This window comes from Strongylocentrotus purpuratus, unplaced genomic scaffold (genome assembly GCF_000002235.5).
Source record: "Strongylocentrotus purpuratus isolate Spur 01 unplaced genomic scaffold, Spur_5.0 spur5_scaffold_6, whole genome shotgun sequence".
NCBI classification, from domain to species: Eukaryota; Metazoa; Echinodermata; class Echinoidea; order Camarodonta; family Strongylocentrotidae; genus Strongylocentrotus; species Strongylocentrotus purpuratus.
Window position 1 is genome coordinate 17,899,352 of NW_022145612.1, and position 22,294 is coordinate 17,921,645.

A 22,294-nucleotide genomic window follows, 5' to 3' on the forward strand; every position below is an offset into this window, starting at 1 on the left:
TTCTTTTCCCCTTAAAATACTATATTTTCTATTTATATCCGAAAAATGTTTCGTTTAGTCCTATGTTCATCCTGGTTTTTTTAAAAGAATAATGCATTTCTCTTCTTCTCCTTAAACAAATTTCTCTACCGTACCCCTCCCCCTCTCACTCTCTCTCAATTTAGTTTCACTTCATTTTATTATTTAACTGAAACTATCTTTGACTATTCAAATGTTCACGTCCATGAATTATCTTCGATTTGTCAATGCATTCATCAATGGATTGTACAACGTTGATAAAATGATAAAACACGTTAAAGACATATTTGATTTGGTGCACCCTTTTTCACGTCTGATTTATTACATTCAAAGGCAGGTAACAATATAAGACAGTCAATTGAACACAAATGTAAAAGATACAAAATAAACAATTGTTTTATCAAGTTAAGGGACTAACATTATATACTTTCATGAAGTTGTACTGCTTTTGCTCGATTCTGTTTGTTGATTCACAGTTTATATTTAAAATGCTTATATAGTTACTATTGGTATACATTGCACATATAACTACACAAAAATTGCTATGGATGACAACACAGTGCAATGTTAGCTGCGAGACAGCACTGAGGCGGGTGCTAATTTGTTCAAATAAAAGTTTGAAATACTTCACAAATAACCTCACACTGCTTTATACAAACACAGGGTGGGACAGTCATTCTGAAAAAGAAAAAAAATATGTGTGTAAAGTTGTTAACAAATTAAACAGAATTTGCTTTCTAAAATGAAGAACTGAAATCGACAAGGTTCCACAATGTAAAAAAGTTTCACATCCAAGATTTCTAGTCATGAATTTATAAAACATGTTTAAATATTCCATATCAATTTTGTATAAAAAAGTTTACAACTAGGGCATGGCACCATTTGTTTCCATCAAGGCAACAATCTAGAAAGTTTAAAAATATTACACAAATATAAAATAATAGACAACCAGGTATACCTCATAAAAATTTAAGCTATTATATAACAGTATATAGATATATTCAATCAAATTAAAAATAACCCCTGCACAGTATTATGTTGGCAGTTATAGAATAGTATTGCACGGATACGACACTTATATTGCAAAGTTAATTCTTGCAACACGATTTAGTCTACGTGTATAGTCCATTAAAACATCAGTAATTTATGGTGTCAAATATAATGTACATTTGCTAGACACGTGGGAAATAGTAGTGAGATCGCCCGAAATGATGATAATTTATATAGATATGAACATTTGAATAGAATGGAATAAGAGAGAAAAACACTATTAAAAAGTGATGCAAGAGACACAGAGAGAGAGAGAGAGAGAGAGAGAGGGGGGTACGGAGATAGAGACACTTTAAAGCAATACAAAAAATAGAATCGAACAATTAATAGCTTGCCATTTAATTTAAAAGTTTAAACTACGTCTCTTAATTATTTTAAATACCGGTCTTCCTTCCGCGGGCTGCTTTACAGTGTCGTGGGCAGAGAAAGAAAAGAATAATTGCCGTGGTATGAGTAACGGGCCCTTAGAAAGGAGAAGACATTTTCCCCTTCTAAACCTTATGATAATGGGCTTCCAGTTGACATCATACAGCCATACAAACTGTTGACAGTACTGCTAATAAGAATAATTAAGTATTTGTTTTCACTTGAAAATAAAAATATCGGATAGGCCTCTTAAAAAACTCACATTCATTGAACAGTAATGTTGATATAATTTTATTATGATCGCACTATGAACAAAAAAGATTCGAAGAAACCGTTTAACTTTATCAAAGTCGTTTAAATAAAGTGAAGAATTCTTAAATGATTCTTACCATTATTGTAAGGATTGTCTTAGGAAAAAAATTAATTGTTTGATGATCTATACGTCTATCATTTTTTATTGTAACGACATCATTAACAAATCTCAAATTGTAATGTTTAATATTCTTAAAGTTGTAGCCAATATTTAAAGCGATACTGAACAGAAAAACTTTCTGCCCTAACGTAATGTTTAAAAAACTGTTTGAAAAGCTCCATCTCATGGTCAACTTGCTAACGGTACATCACCCAATACCTAAACTCCGCTTCGCAAACAGAGGACTAGAGGACTCGATGCGATAACCAACAGCTACCAACAACGCAGTGAGATACGGGACCATATTGCTACAGCTGACACGAGATATTAAAAAAAAGTTGGGGGTCACCAGGCATCCCAAAGAGATTTTGCGGCAGTGCTATAATTTCAGTGCTTGGACTCTTATGTCTAGACTTCCCTTTCCAAGACAATCAATTATTGATTTGATAATCTTCGCACTTTAAGTATGTGTGTTTTAATTAACGTGGTGAAATAAATTCATTTTTCATTTATTTTTGTTTTCCAATCCAACTAATATTCACCCAGTCGAAATAAACATGTTTACCCTCGTATATCATCGGATGAATACAAAAATAAGAACGAAACCTGTAGAAATTTCAGTAGCCTTGTGAAATAATTATGTAAACATTACAATCTACATGTAATGTTAAATAATGAACGTGATTTTTACTGAGGCAGTCAAGAAAGCTATTGATGTCTTTTAAATGGGATTTTTTTTTTTTTTTTTTTTTTTGGGGGGGGGGGGGGTCTTATTCATCACCGATCATTTGAAATATTTGAGTACATCTGACGATAATTTGAAGTTGACAGCCTTGTTAGAGCTTGGATAAGACGAAACAAAGTAATAATTTCGACATTAGGCTTTCCGTTCACCATCCATCATAATGTGGTAACGTATTGGACAAAGAGTTAAACAGAAGCCTGTGACTTGACCACTATTATACTTTTATTGTGATGGCACGTAAATGTACATGAATACTGCCTCGAACTTCGTTGCCTGAATACTCAATGAATGTTAGCGAAATTTTGCACATTATTTCCATTTCCCTGTACACACCATTCGTACTTATTTTTTGCAACAATTTTAAATAGAGACTAACCTGAAAAGTTTGAAAATATTAGAGACGCGTTGCTCTGATAGAAAATGTAATAGGAATATTCACACTTTCCTTATAAACAAACAATAATTTTGCGAATTTAAGGCTGTGTCGTGTTTTCAAAATAGGCTTCATTGATAGCGTTTAGAAGTCTGTACGATGTAAACGTTGGTATTGAATGGGTAGCAATAAGGCGTTACTAGGTTAACATCGTACAAACATCGAAATATCCTCTCAATGCGATGTTCATACGGCGATGTGAACGCTGTGTGTGCTCTCATATCGTATGGACAGCAACAACATCTTAAGTGCACAGTTCGTATGTCTAAAGTTAGACATGACATGGACTGCAGTATATCTTCCAAACTCGCTATCTGTCCGGCGCGGCGGTGTGAATGCTGCTTGGGCGCGGCGGTGTGAACACTGCATGAGCACTGATACAGTATGGACAGCAAAATATCCTCCAATGCGTTGTCCGTATGGCGGTGGGAACGCCATTTGTGAAAAAAATTAAACGTGCTCCAATAAGTTTATGAAAGGCCATGTGGTCGTAGGCTATGTGAGTAGTCAATGTTATACATCCATAGAGAGAAGCCAGTAGGTGAGATAAGATCCTTTACCCTAAACAAAAAAATGAAAGCATATAATGTCTTACAAATATATATTTTTTAGACAGATGTTGTACTAAGTACGTAATTTATTTGATTTATTTCATTGCTTGTTTACTTATTTGTTCCATTCATAATTTTACCATAGCTACCTAAAATAATATCTAGGTTTATGTTAATATTTTATCTCGCGGTTCCTTTGTCACATATACAAATAATAACATTGCAAGAGTAACAAAAGTAAGGAATAACTTGATCATTAGGGGTAATTGTTTGATAATTCTGTTGTCAGTCTTATGTCGGTCTCGTCGGTATATCGGGGTATCATGCGCGATATAGAAAATGAAACGTAGTAAATAGATGAGATTTACCTTGAGCTCGACTCTGCCCCTGAGTATAGTCTGAAAACACTGGAACTCTTCGAGGATAAGTTTGGTTTTTTCGCTTAGGTGAATCTTCATTGCTGTACCAATAAAGATAAACAAACAAACAAATGAATAAACAAATGAATAAACAAATGAAGACAAACAAATGAAGACAAACAAACAAAGCAAAATGTCTACATGACTGCTACAACCCATTGGACATCCTATTTGGAGAACAATAACTGCAATTTTAGTAGAATGGGAGGGAAATTTTGACGGTATTAAAAATCGGAATATATTGGGATAAAGAGATTAATGAATGTAATGGTCTCACTTGCCCAATATCAGTATGTGCACTTGAAGTATCTGAATTTGAACGCAGAAAGTTTCTTCAAAAATGTTAATTATATCGTGTACTGTTCAACCAATCTTTTTGCACTATCCATACATAAAACTTAAGAAAAGAAACGAAGAAGAGAGGAAAAGAAACACAGCTGTTAAATAAAAACGCAATTGTGTCAAGTTGCAATGTCGTTTTGTTGTAACTTTGTCATTTTTTCCGTGCAAAACCGATCGTTAATACTTTCGAGAAATCTACATTGGCTGATCAGGTTTTTTTTCTCGAAACACATGGACAAAATGTATAATTTGAAACATCATGTCTGGTAAAATTAATTGGCGTAAGAATGTATGATTTGACGAGGAAGGAGCAAAATGTGCACCCCCTCCTCCCAAAACAAAACAGTAGCGAAAATGAATCAACATTTTGTGAAGGTGAAATTGGGTCTTAGTTACCCAGGGTAGCCACATTAGTAATATATTCACTTCCTGTGGGCCCTGCATTGCCAAATACCCATTTACACCTGGGTGGAGAGTGGCATATATCAATTAATGTCTTGCCAAAGAACGCGAGTGCCGGGCTGGGGTTCGAACCCTCAACCCTTAGATTATGAGTGAAGCGAATAAACCACTATACCACGGCACCTATAAGAAAGTACATCCATTTCAAATTAATTGTATCTATATAGAGTAGGAATTAAAAGAGCAAATCTGTCTTTTCACACTCCAAACTAACAAAGCAGTGTCCTTTTCATAAGTATATCGTTAGTATAGATTATTAGTTACCAGTTGTTTTATTGTCTCACTTACCTTCACCGGTAGATTCCATTCTCGAGGCGGTGTTGACGGTGTCTCCAAACAGACAATAGCGAGGCATCTTCAATCCAACAACACCAGCAACGCAAGGCCCTGCAAATTTTTGGGAAAAAAATAAGAATTTTATAATTTTAACAAAAGACTATATAACTAATAATTGATAATCAATAGGTCGTTAATTCAAATACTAAAATCTATAAGAACACATCAAGTCTTATAGCTATGTCATACATTTTTCGTATGATCTATTTATGCGCAAACCTGACCCAAAACAGTACAAACTATGATCTGCAATATTAGAAACCGTAAGCCTGATTTAGTTTTGTTGGGGCTCTCCTATTTAGGCTGATATTCGGGGGGGGGGGGGGTCGGGGGAAGGGGGTGCGGATGGAACCCCCTTTTTACAAAACCATGGGGCCATCCCTGTGGGTAGAACAAAAACTAAATTGGCTAACAAATATATATGCCTACCTGAGTGAATGCCTACTCTAAGCTTGAGTTTTTCTTCTGGTCTATGACTGATCCTGAAGGTGGAAACCTCTTTTATGAGAGCTAAGGACATGGCAGAAATCTCTCTGGCATGTAGATTACCGTTACCAATAGGTAGACCCGAGACCACCATGTATGCATCACCTATAGTCTCCACCTATAATTAAAAGCAGAAACATTGTATTAAGTTTTTGAAAGATCCACTTAAGAGTTGATAATACGTGAATAATAATGACAGCGATAGCGAGAGTTTCAATTATTAAAGGTATATATTCTACTATTTTTTGTGAGGTGTGTGTTAAGGTCGTGCGTGTTAGTATCTCCATCGATAGGATCCGACATTAGTCTACACCTTTAATTTTGAAGTCGTCATTGTACAGGAGGCTCTTTCCCGTTCCCTGACTAAAAATTACTAATCTATCAACAATTGTTAACAATTGTTATTATTCATGTTTTGGTCAACGGTCTGTTAGTGTTAGAATTGAAAAAGCTCGTGTTCACTACCGTTGACAGTTCGTTTCGTGGGGAGGGGCATCGTGCCCTGCACCTATTCATCACTCAAAATGCCTCTTTGGTGCTACAAAATGCCCCTTTGGCCCCTAGCTAATGCCTTGCCGTTATTAAAGGTGTTCCTTTAACTACTATTTACATTTATTGCTATTCGAGCTTAGACAGGAGGCTGTAGGTCGCAGTCATTTTATCTATCCTTTCCAATGTTCTTAATATCTGATATAGGCCTATTTGACTGTTTACATGTACGCGTCAAGTTAACAATAACTACTACTACTACTACTACTACTACTACTACTACTACTACTACTACTACTACTACGACTACTACTACTACTACTACTACTACTACTACTACTACTACTACTACTACTACTACTACCACAATTACTACTTTTTATACTGACACTCCTATGTTACTGCTACCATTAACGATTTGAATGATTTTAATGATATTAATGATGATGCAGTCGACGATGATGATGATGATAATAACAATATTACCACTAATGATGATAATCATAATAATTATAACAAGAAGATAAAACAACTTAATTATGGGGCTCTCTTTGATAATGTATTTTATTCTTTGGATTGTCTTACCTTATAAACATCATAATTGCCAATGATCTCATCAAAGCATGTATACAAATCGTTGAGAAGGGTTACCACCTGTGAATAAAGAAACAATAAAGAAGAGAATTTTAGAGGAGGGTCAAGAACCGTACTGGTCAAATGGAAGTACTAAACAATACATACTGCAGCGTCTATCGCAGACAAGACAACTGCCCAAAACATGACGCCCTCACACTCGTCTAGAGAGTGATCACGTCCCAGTCGTGGATACGCCACTTGCTAATTTCTGAAAGATTTGAAGTTGTCTCGAGCAATTTAAAAAAAAAAAAAATTTAATCTACATGAAGGGCTAACATTCTCTCTTTTCCATGTGTTTTCTCTCTCTCTCTCTCCCCCCATTCTCTATCTCTCTCTTTCTCTCCCTCTCTCTCTCGCCAGTTTTTCTCCTTCTGTGATTCGTGCCGGAAAAAATAGATTTCGATGAACATACCTGCATGGGCGTGCTATCTGCTGAGAGTGTAGTAAATCCTACTATATCACTGAAGTAGATAGTCGTACTGTCATAAGATGTGGGGTTGACTGCTTCTCCTCGTTTCAGCTGTTCTGCTACAGATCTATTTCGCAGATAATAGTTAATAGATACTGATGATTGATTATCAACAATTTCTATTCTATCCTCCATTACTACTATTCAATAACAAACCTTTAAGCTACTACTATACAGGCGCGTAGCCACGGGGGAGGGGGAGGGGGGAGGTTGGGGGTGGGGGCAGTCGCCCCCCTGGCTAGAATTGTCCCCCTTCCTGCACCCAACCCTTAGGGAGTGCGCTTCACACGCTTCACGTGCTCACTACCTCTCCCTAAAATAAAATTCTAGCTACACGCTTGCTACTATATTTTGTTTTTGTTCTTGTCAGTAAATCAAAGGTACATTATCAGGCGCGCCGGAAGCAGTTTAGGATGGGGGGGGGGGCAAACATTCCAGGAGGCTCACCTTCCAGGGGCAGTGACGCAATGAGAAAAAACGTTCAGAAAGGGGGGGGGGGGCAGCAGACGAAAAATCTGCATCACCACCAGTCTTACACATTACATGCAGGTCCCGAGGAACGTATTAACAATCAGGTAGAACGTAAATTGGCGTGGGGTCCAGGGCATAAGCCCCGGAAGCTCTGGGGTTTAAGTATTTATTAACGGTTAGATGAGCATCCAGGGGCCCTCTTTAAGGCCATTGACGTGTTCCGGGGGGGGGGGAGCCCCCAGAAGCTCAGAGGTTTTAATATCTAACTGCGGTCAGATGAGAATCCAGGGGCCGCCTTAGGGCCCCTGGTGGGGTCCAGGGGGCAGAGCCCCCGGAAGCTCAGGGGTTTTGGTTATTTAATTACGGTCAGATGAGCATCCAGGGGCCCACCTTGGGGCACTTGGTGGGGTCCAGGGGGCAGAGCCCCCGGAAGCTCAGGGGTTTTGGGTATTTAATTACGGTCAGATGAGCATCCAGGGGCCGCCTTAGGGCCCTTGGTGGGGTTCCAGGGGGCATAACCCCCTGAAGCTCGGGTTTTTTAGGTATTTAATTACGGTCAGATGAGCATCCAGGGGGCAGAGCCCCCGGAAACTCAGGGGTTTTAGGTATTTAATTACGGTCAGATGAGCATCCAGGGGACCGCCTTAGGGCCCTTGGTTGGGCTCGGGGGCGGAGCCCCCGTAAGCTCTGTGGTTTTAGGCATTTAATTACGGTCAGATGAGCATTTTTTATACCTTATTTGTGACATTGGCAGGTCACTTATTTTTTCTCTCCGTCTTTCTTTCTTTTTATCTTTAACATACTTTTTCAAAAAGTAAGGGGGGAGGGCTCGAGCCCATCCACTTTGCAGACCATGACATAAAGGCTTCTAAATAAGCGTATTTTTCGCCCGACTGAAATTTGGAGATTTCTTATTTTCCAACAAACGCATGAAAAGGTATGACTTACACAAAAATGGAGAAAAAATACCGGAAAATCATGTCATAACAGCAACATTTGTAAATCACTGGTATCGAATAAGAAATACACCCCCCCCCCATCAGTACGCCAGCGTTCAGGGGCTCATGTCTTCTCACCCCTATAAAAAAAAAAAACAGACACGCTTATCCATTCTCGCAGAATATGTCCACGATATGCGCGTATCGCTATTATAAAGACCTCCATTGATACCGTATAGGTGGCATGCGCAATGTTTATGAAATTTAATTCCTGTGAACTTTCCTTTTCTTTGAATGGAATTGTATATGTGATTTAATTCAGGTTTTTATTATTATGTTTACTCCTTTACTGCTTTTTTTGTTTTTGTGGAGGGGTGGGGGGCCTATTTGGGGGGCAAAAATGCGTTTTGCCCCCCACTTTTTTGTTTTGGGGGGCAACTGCCCCCCTGCCCCCCCCCCCCACTTCCGGCGCCTATGTACATTATTGTGAAACATACTTAGGAACACTTCCTTTAACCTTCACAAAATATCTTACGTTAATCCGATAACGTTAGTTAATTCATTATGTATATGATTCAGTTGTATTCGGGTATCAATATTATTGTCTGTGAATGATAGTCCTCATCGGTCATTATTGAAATAGACAAAAACAGGCCAAAATAATTAAAAGATCAGTAATATGCTTTTTTTTTCATTCTTCATTAACGATTTTTTATAAAAGGACAAAGTGCGCCGGTAAAGCCTCGGGCGGGGGGAGGGGGCATTAATTTAACTAGTTGTATCTCAGCATCTTTAATGGATGAATTGATGAAATGAGAATCAACAATGCAATAGTGGTAGGCTGAGCGAACATGTACTAACATCTTCGTTTCATGTATCCCTTTCCCTTTCTTTCTCTCTGTCTTTTTTTTTTTTGCCATTTGATGGGCATGTCCATGTATTAACTACGCCATTGTTTTGATTATAATCAGAAAAATAAACGTTTTGGGAATACCTTTTTCTAGATATACTAGCAATGCGTACATCGCCATTAAGAATACATGTATAAATGTCTCGATGCCCAAGATAATTTATCTTCGATAACAATATAATTGAAAACCCGCCGCGGTGTTTTTTTAATTTTATATCGTTAATGAATGGCAATTGCGCGAAACAATTAAGTCCTATACGTGTATTCACTTATCACTGTGTTATAAGATGCATACAGAAAAAGTAAAGAATATAAGACTTTAGTCATAAGATCGTCTCGGTTTGCCGCGTCAAATCTCAACGAGGCTTTACGACAAGAATCCCAAGAAATTTACCTAGGAAGAACCTCATAGAGCAGAGTTTCAGATCTCTTCTTTTCCTCCAGGAACGCCGCTGTCCTTTCCTCCACCAAAGCCTCAAGGTTCGTTGCATACTGTTCCATCCGACTCAAGAGATTGTCCAAGATGCTGCCTCCAGAAACGTTCCTGAGCAGAAAGAACGGTAGTCTGATGAGTACTCCGACATGATTTTCGACGACTTTTGGTCTGGGGTTTATTTCGTTGAAGGTATAGGGTTGGTGTTAGGGTTGTAACGGGGTTTTAGGTTAGGCTTAGGGTTATGGTTAGGGTTATGTTTAGGGTAGGTTCAAGCATTGAAGTTAAGAATTCGGTTAGTCAAACTGACGCGTAGATTTATTGTAGCCGGATAATGTGTCGTACAACCTATTTATAATCATTCTATTTACTGCTGTCACATGATTTATGTTGTGATGAGTTTTGTAATTTTGGAGAAAAACAACATGAAGAAATAAATCAATCAAATAAATCAATTAACTTAAAGCGATTATTCATAGGCGGATTTGGGGGGGGGGGGGTGGGGATTCGGCATGTGCACCGTCCCCTTTTAAAATCCAAGTGACATACCTTAAGTACACAACTAAAAATATTGTGCCCCCCCCCCCTCACACACAATTTTTAGGTGATGACCTTTTTCTTTCTTGTCAGAAATGTCAGAAATTTAATTGCGCCCCTTCTTTTATAAAATCCTGTATACGCCCCTGCTCATATATATGAAACAAACTAGCTCGGATTCGCCCTCTTATTGAATCATTTACTTGTTGAGTTTCTTCATGCTATGTAGAAGCGAAGCGGTGGATGGCCTCAGCTCTGGTTGCTGCTCCCAGCATGACGTCATCACGGCATGGATCTCTGGACGGCATGAGTTTGGCGCCACCTTTGGTCTGAAAGGAGGATCTCTTTTCTCCTTGATCTTCATCAGGATGTCTGCCAATGAATTTTTTTAAGGAAATATATCGAGACCAATTGTGAATAAGTGATGGACGTCTGTCTTGCCTGTCCAGAATCATTTGATTTGCATTTCAATTCGACATACAATATCTAGTAGATGGCTAATCTTTTCCCTAAGACCTATGTTGCGAGTGAGAAAAATATATGAAATTGTATTTTGGTGACAAAGTTACTTTTTACTAATTATAAACTAAAAAAAGACTACCTCGCTGTATTATATGACATAAACCATTGATAGGATTTTTTCTTTCTTTCTTCAAAATCACCAGCGGGACAATCCCCTAGGACAATTAACCCTCGGAAAATTACCCCCCGGAAAATTACGCCCAAGGTCAACAACAACCCCCCCCCCCCCCCCCCCCCCCCCCCCCCCCCCCCGAGGACAATTAGCCTCCCTGAAAACTACTCCTTGGACAATCATCCCCCTCCCCCCGAAAAAAATGCTGCTTTTATCAAAATCAGGTCAGACTTCCCCTTCATGAAAGGGGGGTTATTGTTTTAGCGGTTAACTTTTAGGGGTGCACTGGGGGGTAAATTTCCACAGGGGCAAATGTCCAATGGGTAATTCCCGGGATGTTCTTTCCTCGGGGGTAGTTTTTCAAGGAGTTATTTCCCGGGGAGATGGTTAATTGTCCAAGGGGTTAGTAAAATTAACGTGTTTTTACACTGCCCTACCGTTTGGTTCGCATCGCAAGCAAGGCACTTACCTTCGATGTCCATAATCTGCCGAACTTCTTCGTACGGCGGGTTCCGTGTCACTATCTCCTGCAAAATGATGCCAACGCTGTAAATATCGCCCTCTTGTGTTGGTTCAGCAGCAGGATCATTTACCCCCTCAGGTGCCTTCCATAACAGTTCTGTTAGAGACAACAAGAACTGCCAATTTAGTAAAGACCTACTGAGCCATTAGGCAGGGATGTCAATATTCTCATGAATTACTTTATATAGTCACACCGCTGAACTAACCGGTAATCGTTAAAATATTGGCTATTCAGTCAATCGATCTCGCTGGTGTGACCAGGGGCGGTGAAGTGTCTTTCACGAGAAAGGGAAAGAGGCAACAACAAAAAATATCACATAGGAAGAACAGGGAAACCTTAAAAGAATTAACAGAAGGTGAATAATACTAATTGAGACACTGAAATGCCCTTCGTTCTTATTCATGTCCTTAGCTACCAAAAGATGTCGAAAATTTATGAACCCTATCATTGCATCGTTGTAGATGCTGTACCCACATCATAATTTCCAGTTACGTGTAGATGATTCGTTTTGGATCGAGCGAAGCAATGAGGCATGCACTTATTAGAAGGGGAAGAGCGCCTCTTACAAAAGTAAAAAGGGGCACATTAGAAGTACAATGGGGCACTAATCAGATATGAAAAGGGGAACTTCTTAAAAGAAAAAGGGGAAGTTTTCAGGTACCTGATAAAGTAGAGGCACTATGCCTCCCTGTAGCACTGCCTCTGGATGTGACTAGGGAATATGATGAGTACCCAGAGAACCCAGAAAATGGAAGAACGGGATATTTACTCACTTTGTCTCTCTATCATAGCATCATCATCATGCGTAATGCAATCCGATTTTTGAAACCTTCGAAGCCCAAAGTCTGTAAGCTTGAGAACAAAACGACTGTCCACCACGCAGTTGGATGATGTAAGCCGTCCGTGGACTCCTATCACACTGTTGTGTAGGTAATGAAGACCCTGTGGAAACATGTTGGTCGATGAAGAAATTCATTTCTTAGCTTTCACTAATAATAATAAAAATGATAATAATAATAATAATAATAATAATGATAATTATATCATTATTATCATTATTATTATCAATGTAGTTATTGATAATAATAATGATAATAATGATAAAAATGATAATAATGATAATAATGAAAATAATAATAATGGTAATAATAGTAATAATAATAATAATAACAATAATAATATTAATAATAATTAGGCCTAGGTCCTATTTATCAATGGAAACCACATCGGTATAAATACTACTTTCCCTGCGGAAAAGGTATCATTTACACCTGGTTGGAGGGGGTAAATTTCGTGTTTCGCCAAAGGACATTATTGCAGCGCTAGGGTTCAAACCCTCAACCTTTACATTGAGAGCCAAGTGAATGAACCACTCTACCACGATACATCCACACGGACAACTTTGACACTCATTTAGGTTCTGTTAATCCGATTTGATTTGAAGATGTTAATGCATTCCCAATTCTTTAACTGACTATGCAAAGTTGGTAGATTTAGCAGTACAGTTAAAACATGATATGAAATGTGATTAAAAAAACCTCGGATTAAACATGCAGCATTTTCTTTTCTTCAATTTTTGAGCCTTCCACAGGCTATTTATTAATAATCTTCACAGAAATAAACAAATCAAATATATGTGCATGTTTAAACACATTCAAAATAATCTTTCTATACAAACAATAATTGTAGCAACTGCTACTTTAAAGGCAGGCTTTACTACTTCAGCTAGAAGGGATTAGACTACCCAGCGAGCCAGCGAGGTCACTGTGACAGGTGGCTATCTCATTAACTCAGCTCGGCTCATTTAACATAAGAAAAAGAGGATCATGGGGGACCAACAGGCACCGATTGGGGAATTTTTCTGTATAGAGGGAGCAAGTAGCTACAAGTAGGACAATGTGCCTTTAAATACAGCATGACTGACGTGTTGGTTTGTTTATCGCAACATTTTATATTCACTTACCCGAATGATGTCTATGATGAGTGAGTCCTTGAACATGGCATCCAACTTCAAACTATCGTTTCCCAAAATGTCCTTTAGAACCGCAGTTTGAAAGTAAAGAAAATAGTCTTGACATTATTGAGAGTATTAAAACAAAACCGCTGTTGTAGTATTTGCTTTATTATGTTCACAATTAAAATATGTTGAATTACCATGTCGCCTGAATTAAGAAAGATGGTGAAAAGAACCTGCTGAATATTATTTGTATATGATCATAAACATTACTTTTACTTTCACTATTTAGCTTATAATGATGAAAAAACTGAAATAAAAATTAGAGAAAGAGAGTGAATAACTTCTCGTATGCTAAAAAAAAGACATAAAGTAGGCCTTGTCTCATTCTGACAATTATTTAAAGATTGGTACTGCTGATGATATACAACGTTGCAAAGAAAAATGATTATACGAAACTAAAAATAGCCAAACTGAAAAGTCAGTAACATTGCGGCGTTTCGTTTTCCCACCTTGGGAGATTTCATTTGAATTTTAATTCGAAAATTATTCCTGTTGGCTTGGTCAAAATCCGCGCCGTTCTTTTGATAATAATCTTTATTTACAGTGGCATAGCGTTATACCAACCATTAAGGGGGCAACGGAACGATGGGGAGAGGGGGGCATCGGTCTTATTAATTATTAAAAAAAGGATTTATAGGGCTACTGATTAGGAGGTGTTGAAGGTGGTCACTACGTCTTCTTCGGAATCTCCCCCCCCCTTTTTTTCTCCTTTCTCGCTTTTTCTTTCTTTCTACTCTCAGCCACTCGATAAAGGGGGGGGGGCACATATCCCTCCCATGCCCTCCACTGTAGCTACGTCATTGTTTATAGATTACCTGCAAGCTCCCCTTAGGACAGTACTCTATGACGACACAAACGTTGGGGATATCCAGGCAGGCTCCCACAAATCGGGCTAGATTGTTGTGTTCGACCTGCCGCATCTGCAGATTTTGAATTATTAAAGAGTTTCCATACAAAGTGAGATATACAGCTATTTCTGGCAAAAATAGACTTCACATAAGCTGATGAAAAATTGAGTTCGATTGAAACGTCGGGAGATAAACATCAGACATGTCATTAATGAATGTTAAAGTAATGTGCAATCCTTCTTCTCTGTTCTCATACTATATATAAAATACTTGCTAAGTTGATCTGTTAGTGATGACCAGAGTGAATAGGCAGCTGTTTTGTTTGTAATGAAAAAATAAACACCTGTTATTTCTAAAGGAAAACAAATGATTAAAAAGAAATATATTATATCAATCTTAGTTTAGTTGTTTGTCAGAGACCAACTAATAACACAATAAACAGTATTATCTGAATAAACAACGGCAAACACTGCAAAACAAAACCGTCGATCCAACGCCATCTTCATATCTCTATGACGTCAGGTAAGTGTAACATGCTCGCAAAGACTTTCGAGAAAAATCAACTTAAGTGTAATTTCAATACCCTACTGTATACAACTCAGATTTTATGTCCGGATTACTTCAGAACACGAACGCAACAATAAATTGTTTAAATATCAACTCAAGGGCAATTCCATTAATACCCTATGACATGCCCTATAGAAATCATTTTCGTATTACGTAATACGTCTTTGTAAAAAATAAAATAATAATAATAATATTCAGTCCTTCTATAATGTTCGCACACTTCAATATGTGACGTACAAAGCTGCTAAAATTGCCTTAGGTTGTGTTTTGTTCGAAAGTGTTCCTATCGTGTTCGTGATATTATGTCTTCATAATGTTCCACAATTTCATTAGCGGAACTGGGACAAGGGAATTTCCTTTGGTCGATTTCATGAAGGTCTTTGCGTTCGTGTCAGGTTGAAAGAACCCCTATTTAATATCGAACGAAGATGGTGAAAATTCCATATTTATACAGTACTACGTCAAAATAAGTGTTGAGATAACACCAAGAATGGGAAAGAAACAACATCATTCGATTCCGACGTTATTCTAAGACTTATCTTTGATCTATTTCAGGGGCGGATCCAGCCGGCGGCAAAAGGGGGAGGGGAGGGGGGGGGGGCAAATCTTGAGAAAATATGTAGCGGCGATAAGCAGGGGGAGGGGGGGGGGGGTAAGCAGTAATTTTTCCCCCCTCAACATCCACCCACCCCCCTTGAGCAAAAAAAAAATGGGGGGTCATTTTCATTTTTGTTCAAGAAAGGTAAAATTAACGTTACCATCTTTGTTTACACCTATTTTTTTTTTGCAAGGGGATCCCCCCCCCCCCCCCCCCGTGGATTCGCGCCTGAGCTCATCTGAATATTATATGTAGGTTTGTATACACAGTTAGTAACTAAATTATTCATAAACCCTTGTAAATTTTATGTATTTTATGTTTGTCAGAACTCAAGAATGAAAAGGTGGACTGGTTAATAATAATAATAATAATGGTGGCTTCTTATATAGCGCACATTTCCGTCACGTTGTGACGCTCCTGCATTTAAATGTAAGCTTTAATATGTCACATTCTCGAGACACATGAATTGGGACAAACAGTTTATTTCACATACTTCAAAAAATTACAAAACTAGGTAAGGGTATGAATAATTTAGTTATTAACTGTATACATATATATTTATATACATGTATAAGGAAATAACTTATACAACAGCTTTGGCAACGCCTGTGAAAATAAATACAACGCGAAAGTAAATGAGATATGAACAGCGCGAGAGCAGGAAACGTCTGTATTAAACCGTGATATATACGGTATACCTCAGTCACACCGACAAACCAACACCAAATCGACTCCAAACCGACACAATGTTTAGCCATCGAATGAATTGTAATTTTTTCTGTCTGTGGGCGGTCTTGTGTCGGTGTGACTGGGGTATTATGGTTGCATGTTTTAAGTGGTGCTTTAAAACAAAAAACCCGCGTGCCTGTATTCTCCAAACTCACGTTATTGAAGTCCTTCAATTCTGCACGGGTTAGATCAACCTTCGTCTTCTCTATTCGTTTAACCATCACCAATCGACCCTGGAAATAACAACAGAACACCATTAAGCAATTTTCCGACTTTTAGTTGTCAGGAAGTGATAAAAGTGGTGCATAATAGGCCATTTTCGTAATGTAATCAAATTTACTGCATGCGTATTTGTTAAGTGCGTGCCTAGCTACGTATTATTTCGTTTACCTGTTAAGAATAATTGAATTTTAATCATTAAAAGCCATAATAATGTTTGTCCTACCTCATGTACCTAGCGACAATTAATATGTAATTTGGATTCTGAATATATTGAAGTACAATAACATGTGAACAATAACAGGTGAATATAAAAGCTCCTTGGTATAGGTAAACTTCTACAAATTTGAACACATTTTGAAAATAGCTTATTATGTAATTTCTTCACAGTACTTAAATGTTATGGAACGAAAGTTATATAATTATGTTCAACTTATTCATTTGACTGATTCGACCTCATAACATCATTTCTTTGAATTGTCATGCTTGGTAGAAATGGTGCATAGCTTTCAATTAAAAACTTTTGAACAAGTTTTGATCACATCCTAATTCCAGGTATTCCTTTATACATCTTAGCAAAACGAGAGCAACTCGTAATTGGCAATCGAATCGAATCTAAAATACTGTGGAAACCCGCTATGACACTAACCCATTTTAATTTCGTTACAATTACGGCTTCTAGTTAGTCCGGTAAGACGCCATATTTAGAAGCACCGTTTTGAGATTGACCCATTTTAATCCTTTACAATAAATCACAATATCGTATCAATTATTGTATAGGCGCTGAAATTAGATATTGAAGTTATACGTGGAGACTATTTTCCACTCCATAGCAGGCATCCGTTCGTGAAATTACTTTATTGTGTTGCAGATCCTGGATAACATGATAACACTCTAACAGTCCAAACCATGCTACATTTTCCAAAGCAGCTTTTTGCTCATGATGTGATCCATGATTTGAAAAAAATGGTATGTTTATAGTCTTTATATAATAGAATTTTCATTGAACGTTCATAGGTCTTTCAATAGGTAAAATGTTATTGATACATTTTATCAGGTTTGACCAACCTTTTGCAATAGTTCAAATAATATTTTTGCACAGCGGGTAGAATATGGAGGACATTGAGTGTTTTTTCTTCTTGTTAATTTAAGTAATGATAATTTGTTAAGTTTTGTTAGTAATATTTTGTTTTCTTGGTAATTTGAGTAATGTTTATTTCATTAGTAATATTGATTTTTGTTTGAAGTAATTTTGATTGGTGTACATGTACAGCGCTTTGAAACTTTTGTCACAAGCGCTATATACATTTTTCATAATTTTTATTATTATTATCATTATGAAAATGAAATGATAGTGTGATACATAATTACCTTGTAATGTGCAATGGTAGCGAAGACCTGAGACTTGGGATTATTCACAACGCCACCTCTCTCGCTAAGACAGCTTACCTTAAACATCGACAAAAGATAATAAAAAAGCATTACTAGTGATAATAAAATTGGTTAGCATCTAAAGTTGATGTATAAATGAAAGAGATCAAGAATGAAAAACAGTTAAACCAATACCATTATATTATTATTATTATACCAACGATAATATATATATATATATATATATATATATATATATATATATATATATATATATATATATATACATATATATTATCGTTGACATTGTATGCAACTCTTATTTTGTACCGTTGATAATTTTATAAGAGTGGATTAAAAAGATTATTTTGTGCATGTGTGTAGGGGTGCCCCATGTCATACGCTCAAACAGTCATGTCAGTCTGCACAATCAACCTGCATTCTTCCTAGTTAGGCAGCATTGAAGATCTTTATATTGTAAATAATATTAGCTATCGCTAAATTCGAGATCGACCAACGTTTCGCCTTATTTTAATTTGAGAACTGAGCACCCCTCCCCAACCCCTCCCACCTTGTAATAAAACACTCTGGTGCCGCCATTGGTATTAAGTGATGGTGAGAGACGGTGGACGCCGCGCCGTGTTTCCGATTTAAAGAGCCGCATAATGCAACAATCGAAACTCTTCTGAGTAATATGCTTTGAAAGAGCCAGCATCAATCAAGTACATACAGGGCTTACGGGCACTCTCCTAATGACGGCTAAAGCAAGGTGGCGTAATTGACGCTGATTACTGCTGAGTTTTACCCAAGCATAATGATGCCTGTTAAATGGTACACACGGGAAATGTTTCCCGAAAGATTACTGCTTTAAACAAGTAGTTCGAAAGAATCAAGCATGGCTACATTGCGATATCATTAACAAGTCAGAGAAACCCTTTGCCAACACCATAGCACTACATTACTACATGTATAATAAAGAGAGACAATAAACTTTAGGGGTGAAAGCATTCATTTTGAAAATTCATGGTCATTAAAATTGGGCATAAAATGAACAACCAAACTCCTATCTTGTATTTTCATTTTACATTTCTCTCAAGTTAGGGAAAATGCAGAATTTAAAATGTAATATATGTCAATTGGTGTGACTATTCGACAAAGCTTTACTCTAGTTCGAATTAATGAAAGTGCCATGAGCTCGTAAATGAATGGAGATTTGATGAAATTTGGCATCGCTGATATTTAATTTATTCATGCTATTGTATGTACTTCCCTTTGTAGAGCAGATGCGACCACATAAATATTCACATCTCGTAGGGCCATTTCACGGATATATATGTCCGCTTGACGTGGCATATTAGATACGCATTACCCCCTTTTTTATGAAATTAATAACAATAGGTGCCATTTAGTGAAGCGCAGGCACAAAATAAATATACTCGACGACGCTTAATACAAGGCAATGTTATCACGACGCCTGTAGCTATGCCGCCATGAAAAGGCGCTAACGCGTGAGTCCCATTTACTTCACATGGGTGGAGAGTGGCAAATGTAGATTAATGTCTTGCCAAAGGACGTTAGGACTGTGGCAAAAAAAATCGAACTCAGTACCTTGTGATTCATAATCTTTTTTAAGTCGACCGTCCTATAAAATTATGATCCTTATACACGTGCTTATAGATGTGTATTAAAATACGAGTAAACAGTTGAAGAAAAAAAGGGTAAGATAATGAAAAGTACTCTTACAAATGAGCCTGAAAATCGTGAATTTCCCGACTTGGTTTGTTCTGGAAAGATTAGGTCAAGCCAAGAGATCTTCCACGACATGCGAAGAATTTCAGTGTCCTTCTTGATCTTCCTGTTAAAAGAAAATAGGAAATAATTCCGATAGTTAAGGCTGCCGGAGCTAGGGTAATAATTTCCAAAGCTCTTTGGAAGCGCATAGAGATGTTATTTCATAACGTATTAATCTCTATACAAGAACTGAACTATTATTATTATCATTATTATTACTGCAGTTCACATTATCACATCAATCATTTTTCATTCTAGAAACCTAGTGGGAAAATAAAGAATCCAATTCAATTCAGGCAATTATATTCATTCAGGGAGCTTACGTCAGTGGCTGGTTTAAAGGAAGGCCGCGTAAAAATCGCGACAGACACTGAATAATTGAGAGATTCTACAGCTTTCATTAATTTGTTCCCCTTTTTTCCAAATAAATTAAAATATGGATTATGACTGTGTGTGTAAAGCAGCACAAAAGTAAAAATCTAAAGTCGATTTGATTGTTGGGTGGAAGTGATTGGCAGTGTGTGACAGAGATATATGCATGGAGTCTACATTTAGGTCAAACATTTTAGTCATTAGCATAATAGTCAGCTGATGGTGATTAGTGATCAAATGCATTAAAAATTCATGATTCTCATTTTGATACACAGGCACGGTTCAATGAATAAGCGATTACTGATGAAATGATGCATCGAATTGTAATACATTCAAAAATATAAGTAGGCTCGGTCAGAAAAATATTGAGTGGAAAATTTTCACATCGTGAGGTTTATTTCCAAGAGGAATACAACATGTGAAAGAAAGCTTACTCTGCGTGATATATTTATGATGGATAATGATATAAAAAGCACAAGGGTACAAGGATGCGGAGGCTGCAGCTCACCCCACCCATTCTTAATTTTCTTTTAATTCCCAGGCATTTATATAATACATATCTCCTCGAATATGATTAGTACTCTCACATTCGAGCAGCTGCCACTTATATATATATTCGGACAGCGAGGCAGTCTATTTGTATTTTTGATATCTTACTATTTATCATGATTAAGATGAAAGGATAATATTGCCATTGCAATAAAATTGTCAAAATTGCTCGTAATGATTTGCTTTCTCACAAAATTTAGAAACATGAAAGAGACGGCAGCCTTACAAATATATTGAACCCGTACGCCTATAAACATTAATTAATATTAATTAAAAAATAATACAACGTCATCAAGATTTGGTGCAAACATGACAGCCTAAACCATATACGAAAATTACTTGCTATTCACCTGTACACGAGGAAGATTATAAGAGTCCCGATCAGAACAATAGACAGGCCTGTGAATCCAGCTATCACTAATGACGAGATACCTGTTGAAATGGATAATGAACAAAAAAAATTATTAAGAGAGAAAGAGAGAGAGAGAGAGAGAGAGAGAGAGAGAGAGAGAGAGAGAGAGAAAAAGAGAGAGAGAGAGTATGTTGAGAGCCCAAAAAGCATAAACTCAGATTTTCTATAGTGTTAACGTCCTTAAGATACGATGAATTTTACCAATGTGTGGAAAGGCTGTATGACACTCAACAGACGATATCCACATTATTGATCTTGATAGCAAAATCATAACGTTGGATCAGTAATTTGGTAATTAAGTGTAATATTTAATTGTAGTGTTTAATTCGATATCTTTCCTTGATATGAAACAAGTGCATTGAATTTGAGGTACATGTAGTTCTGCACGAGCAATTAATTTTCAAAAGTAGACTTAGTGTAATTTTCTTGCACATAGCAAATTTTCAAGCTTTTGTTGACCATAATATACGTTCAAGGTTAGTAAACTGGGGGTAAGGGAAATTACCTCTTTTACCAATTTTTCTTTAGAAAGTTTGCTTATCTGGCCTGACATTGAGCACAAATTAAACGTGCGTGACTAATTGATTGTAAATGCAAACTGAACACAATCGAAGATCATTTCGCCAACGTCATGTGCTTGGGTAAGGAAATAATATAGTTGAATCTCGATAAATGCATGTGCAAGACTTGTCTATCGTCGGTCGAAATTCACTTCAACCGCACCTCTTCTGAGAGAACTCCACTGGTTGCCAGTCCGTCAAAGAATCTCATTCAAAATATTGTTAATCGTCTATAAATCATTGAGCGGTCAAGCCCCTAATTACATCAAAGAATTACTTCAACTCAAAGTCCAATCACACAGTCGTAGCCTGCGCAGTTCCACAGATAAATTACTGCTTCAGATTCCCCATGGCAAAACTAAAGTAACTCTTGGGGACCGTGCTTTTGCTATTGCCGCCCCCAAATTATGGAATAGCTTGCCAATAGAAATAAGAAGCACTCCATCTCTCAATTTTTTTAAATCCAATTTAAAAACTTATTTGTTCAACTGAGTGATCTTATTTTGTAGAATTTAGTAAAAAGGAGCTCTTAACCAGCGCAGCTGAATATATTTTGTATAAAAGCTGCGCTATATAAATCTATTATTATTATAACATTATA

The 22,294-nt window shown here is 37.2% G+C and overlaps 1 protein-coding gene across 1 annotated transcript in view; it reads right to left on the bottom strand.

The window, feature by feature from the left end:
• Window positions 1-304: 304 nt before the first annotated feature.
• The window catches only part of LOC105446336 (atrial natriuretic peptide receptor 1), a 46,126-nt gene continuing 24,136 nt past the window's right edge, over window positions 305-22,294 (bottom strand). Inside the window, exons 7-22 of the mRNA XM_031000353.1 lie at window positions 21,072-21,153; window positions 19,753-19,864; window positions 18,010-18,087; window positions 16,575-16,652; window positions 14,493-14,597; window positions 13,624-13,695; window positions 12,434-12,602; window positions 11,607-11,756; window positions 10,707-10,875; window positions 9,928-10,077; window positions 7,158-7,281; window positions 6,695-6,763; window positions 5,564-5,738; window positions 5,087-5,185; window positions 3,944-4,035; window positions 305-3,585 (exon numbers count right to left, since the gene is read on the bottom strand). Coding sequence (XP_030856213.1) covers window positions 3,538-3,585; window positions 3,944-4,035; window positions 5,087-5,185; window positions 5,564-5,738; window positions 6,695-6,763; window positions 7,158-7,281; window positions 9,928-10,077; window positions 10,707-10,875; window positions 11,607-11,756; window positions 12,434-12,602; window positions 13,624-13,695; window positions 14,493-14,597; window positions 16,575-16,652; window positions 18,010-18,087; window positions 19,753-19,864; window positions 21,072-21,153 — 1,772 coding nt within the window. The 3' untranslated portion in view covers window positions 305-3,537. The remainder of the gene's footprint in view (window positions 3,586-3,943; window positions 4,036-5,086; window positions 5,186-5,563; window positions 5,739-6,694; window positions 6,764-7,157; window positions 7,282-9,927; window positions 10,078-10,706; window positions 10,876-11,606; window positions 11,757-12,433; window positions 12,603-13,623; window positions 13,696-14,492; window positions 14,598-16,574; window positions 16,653-18,009; window positions 18,088-19,752; window positions 19,865-21,071; window positions 21,154-22,294) is intronic.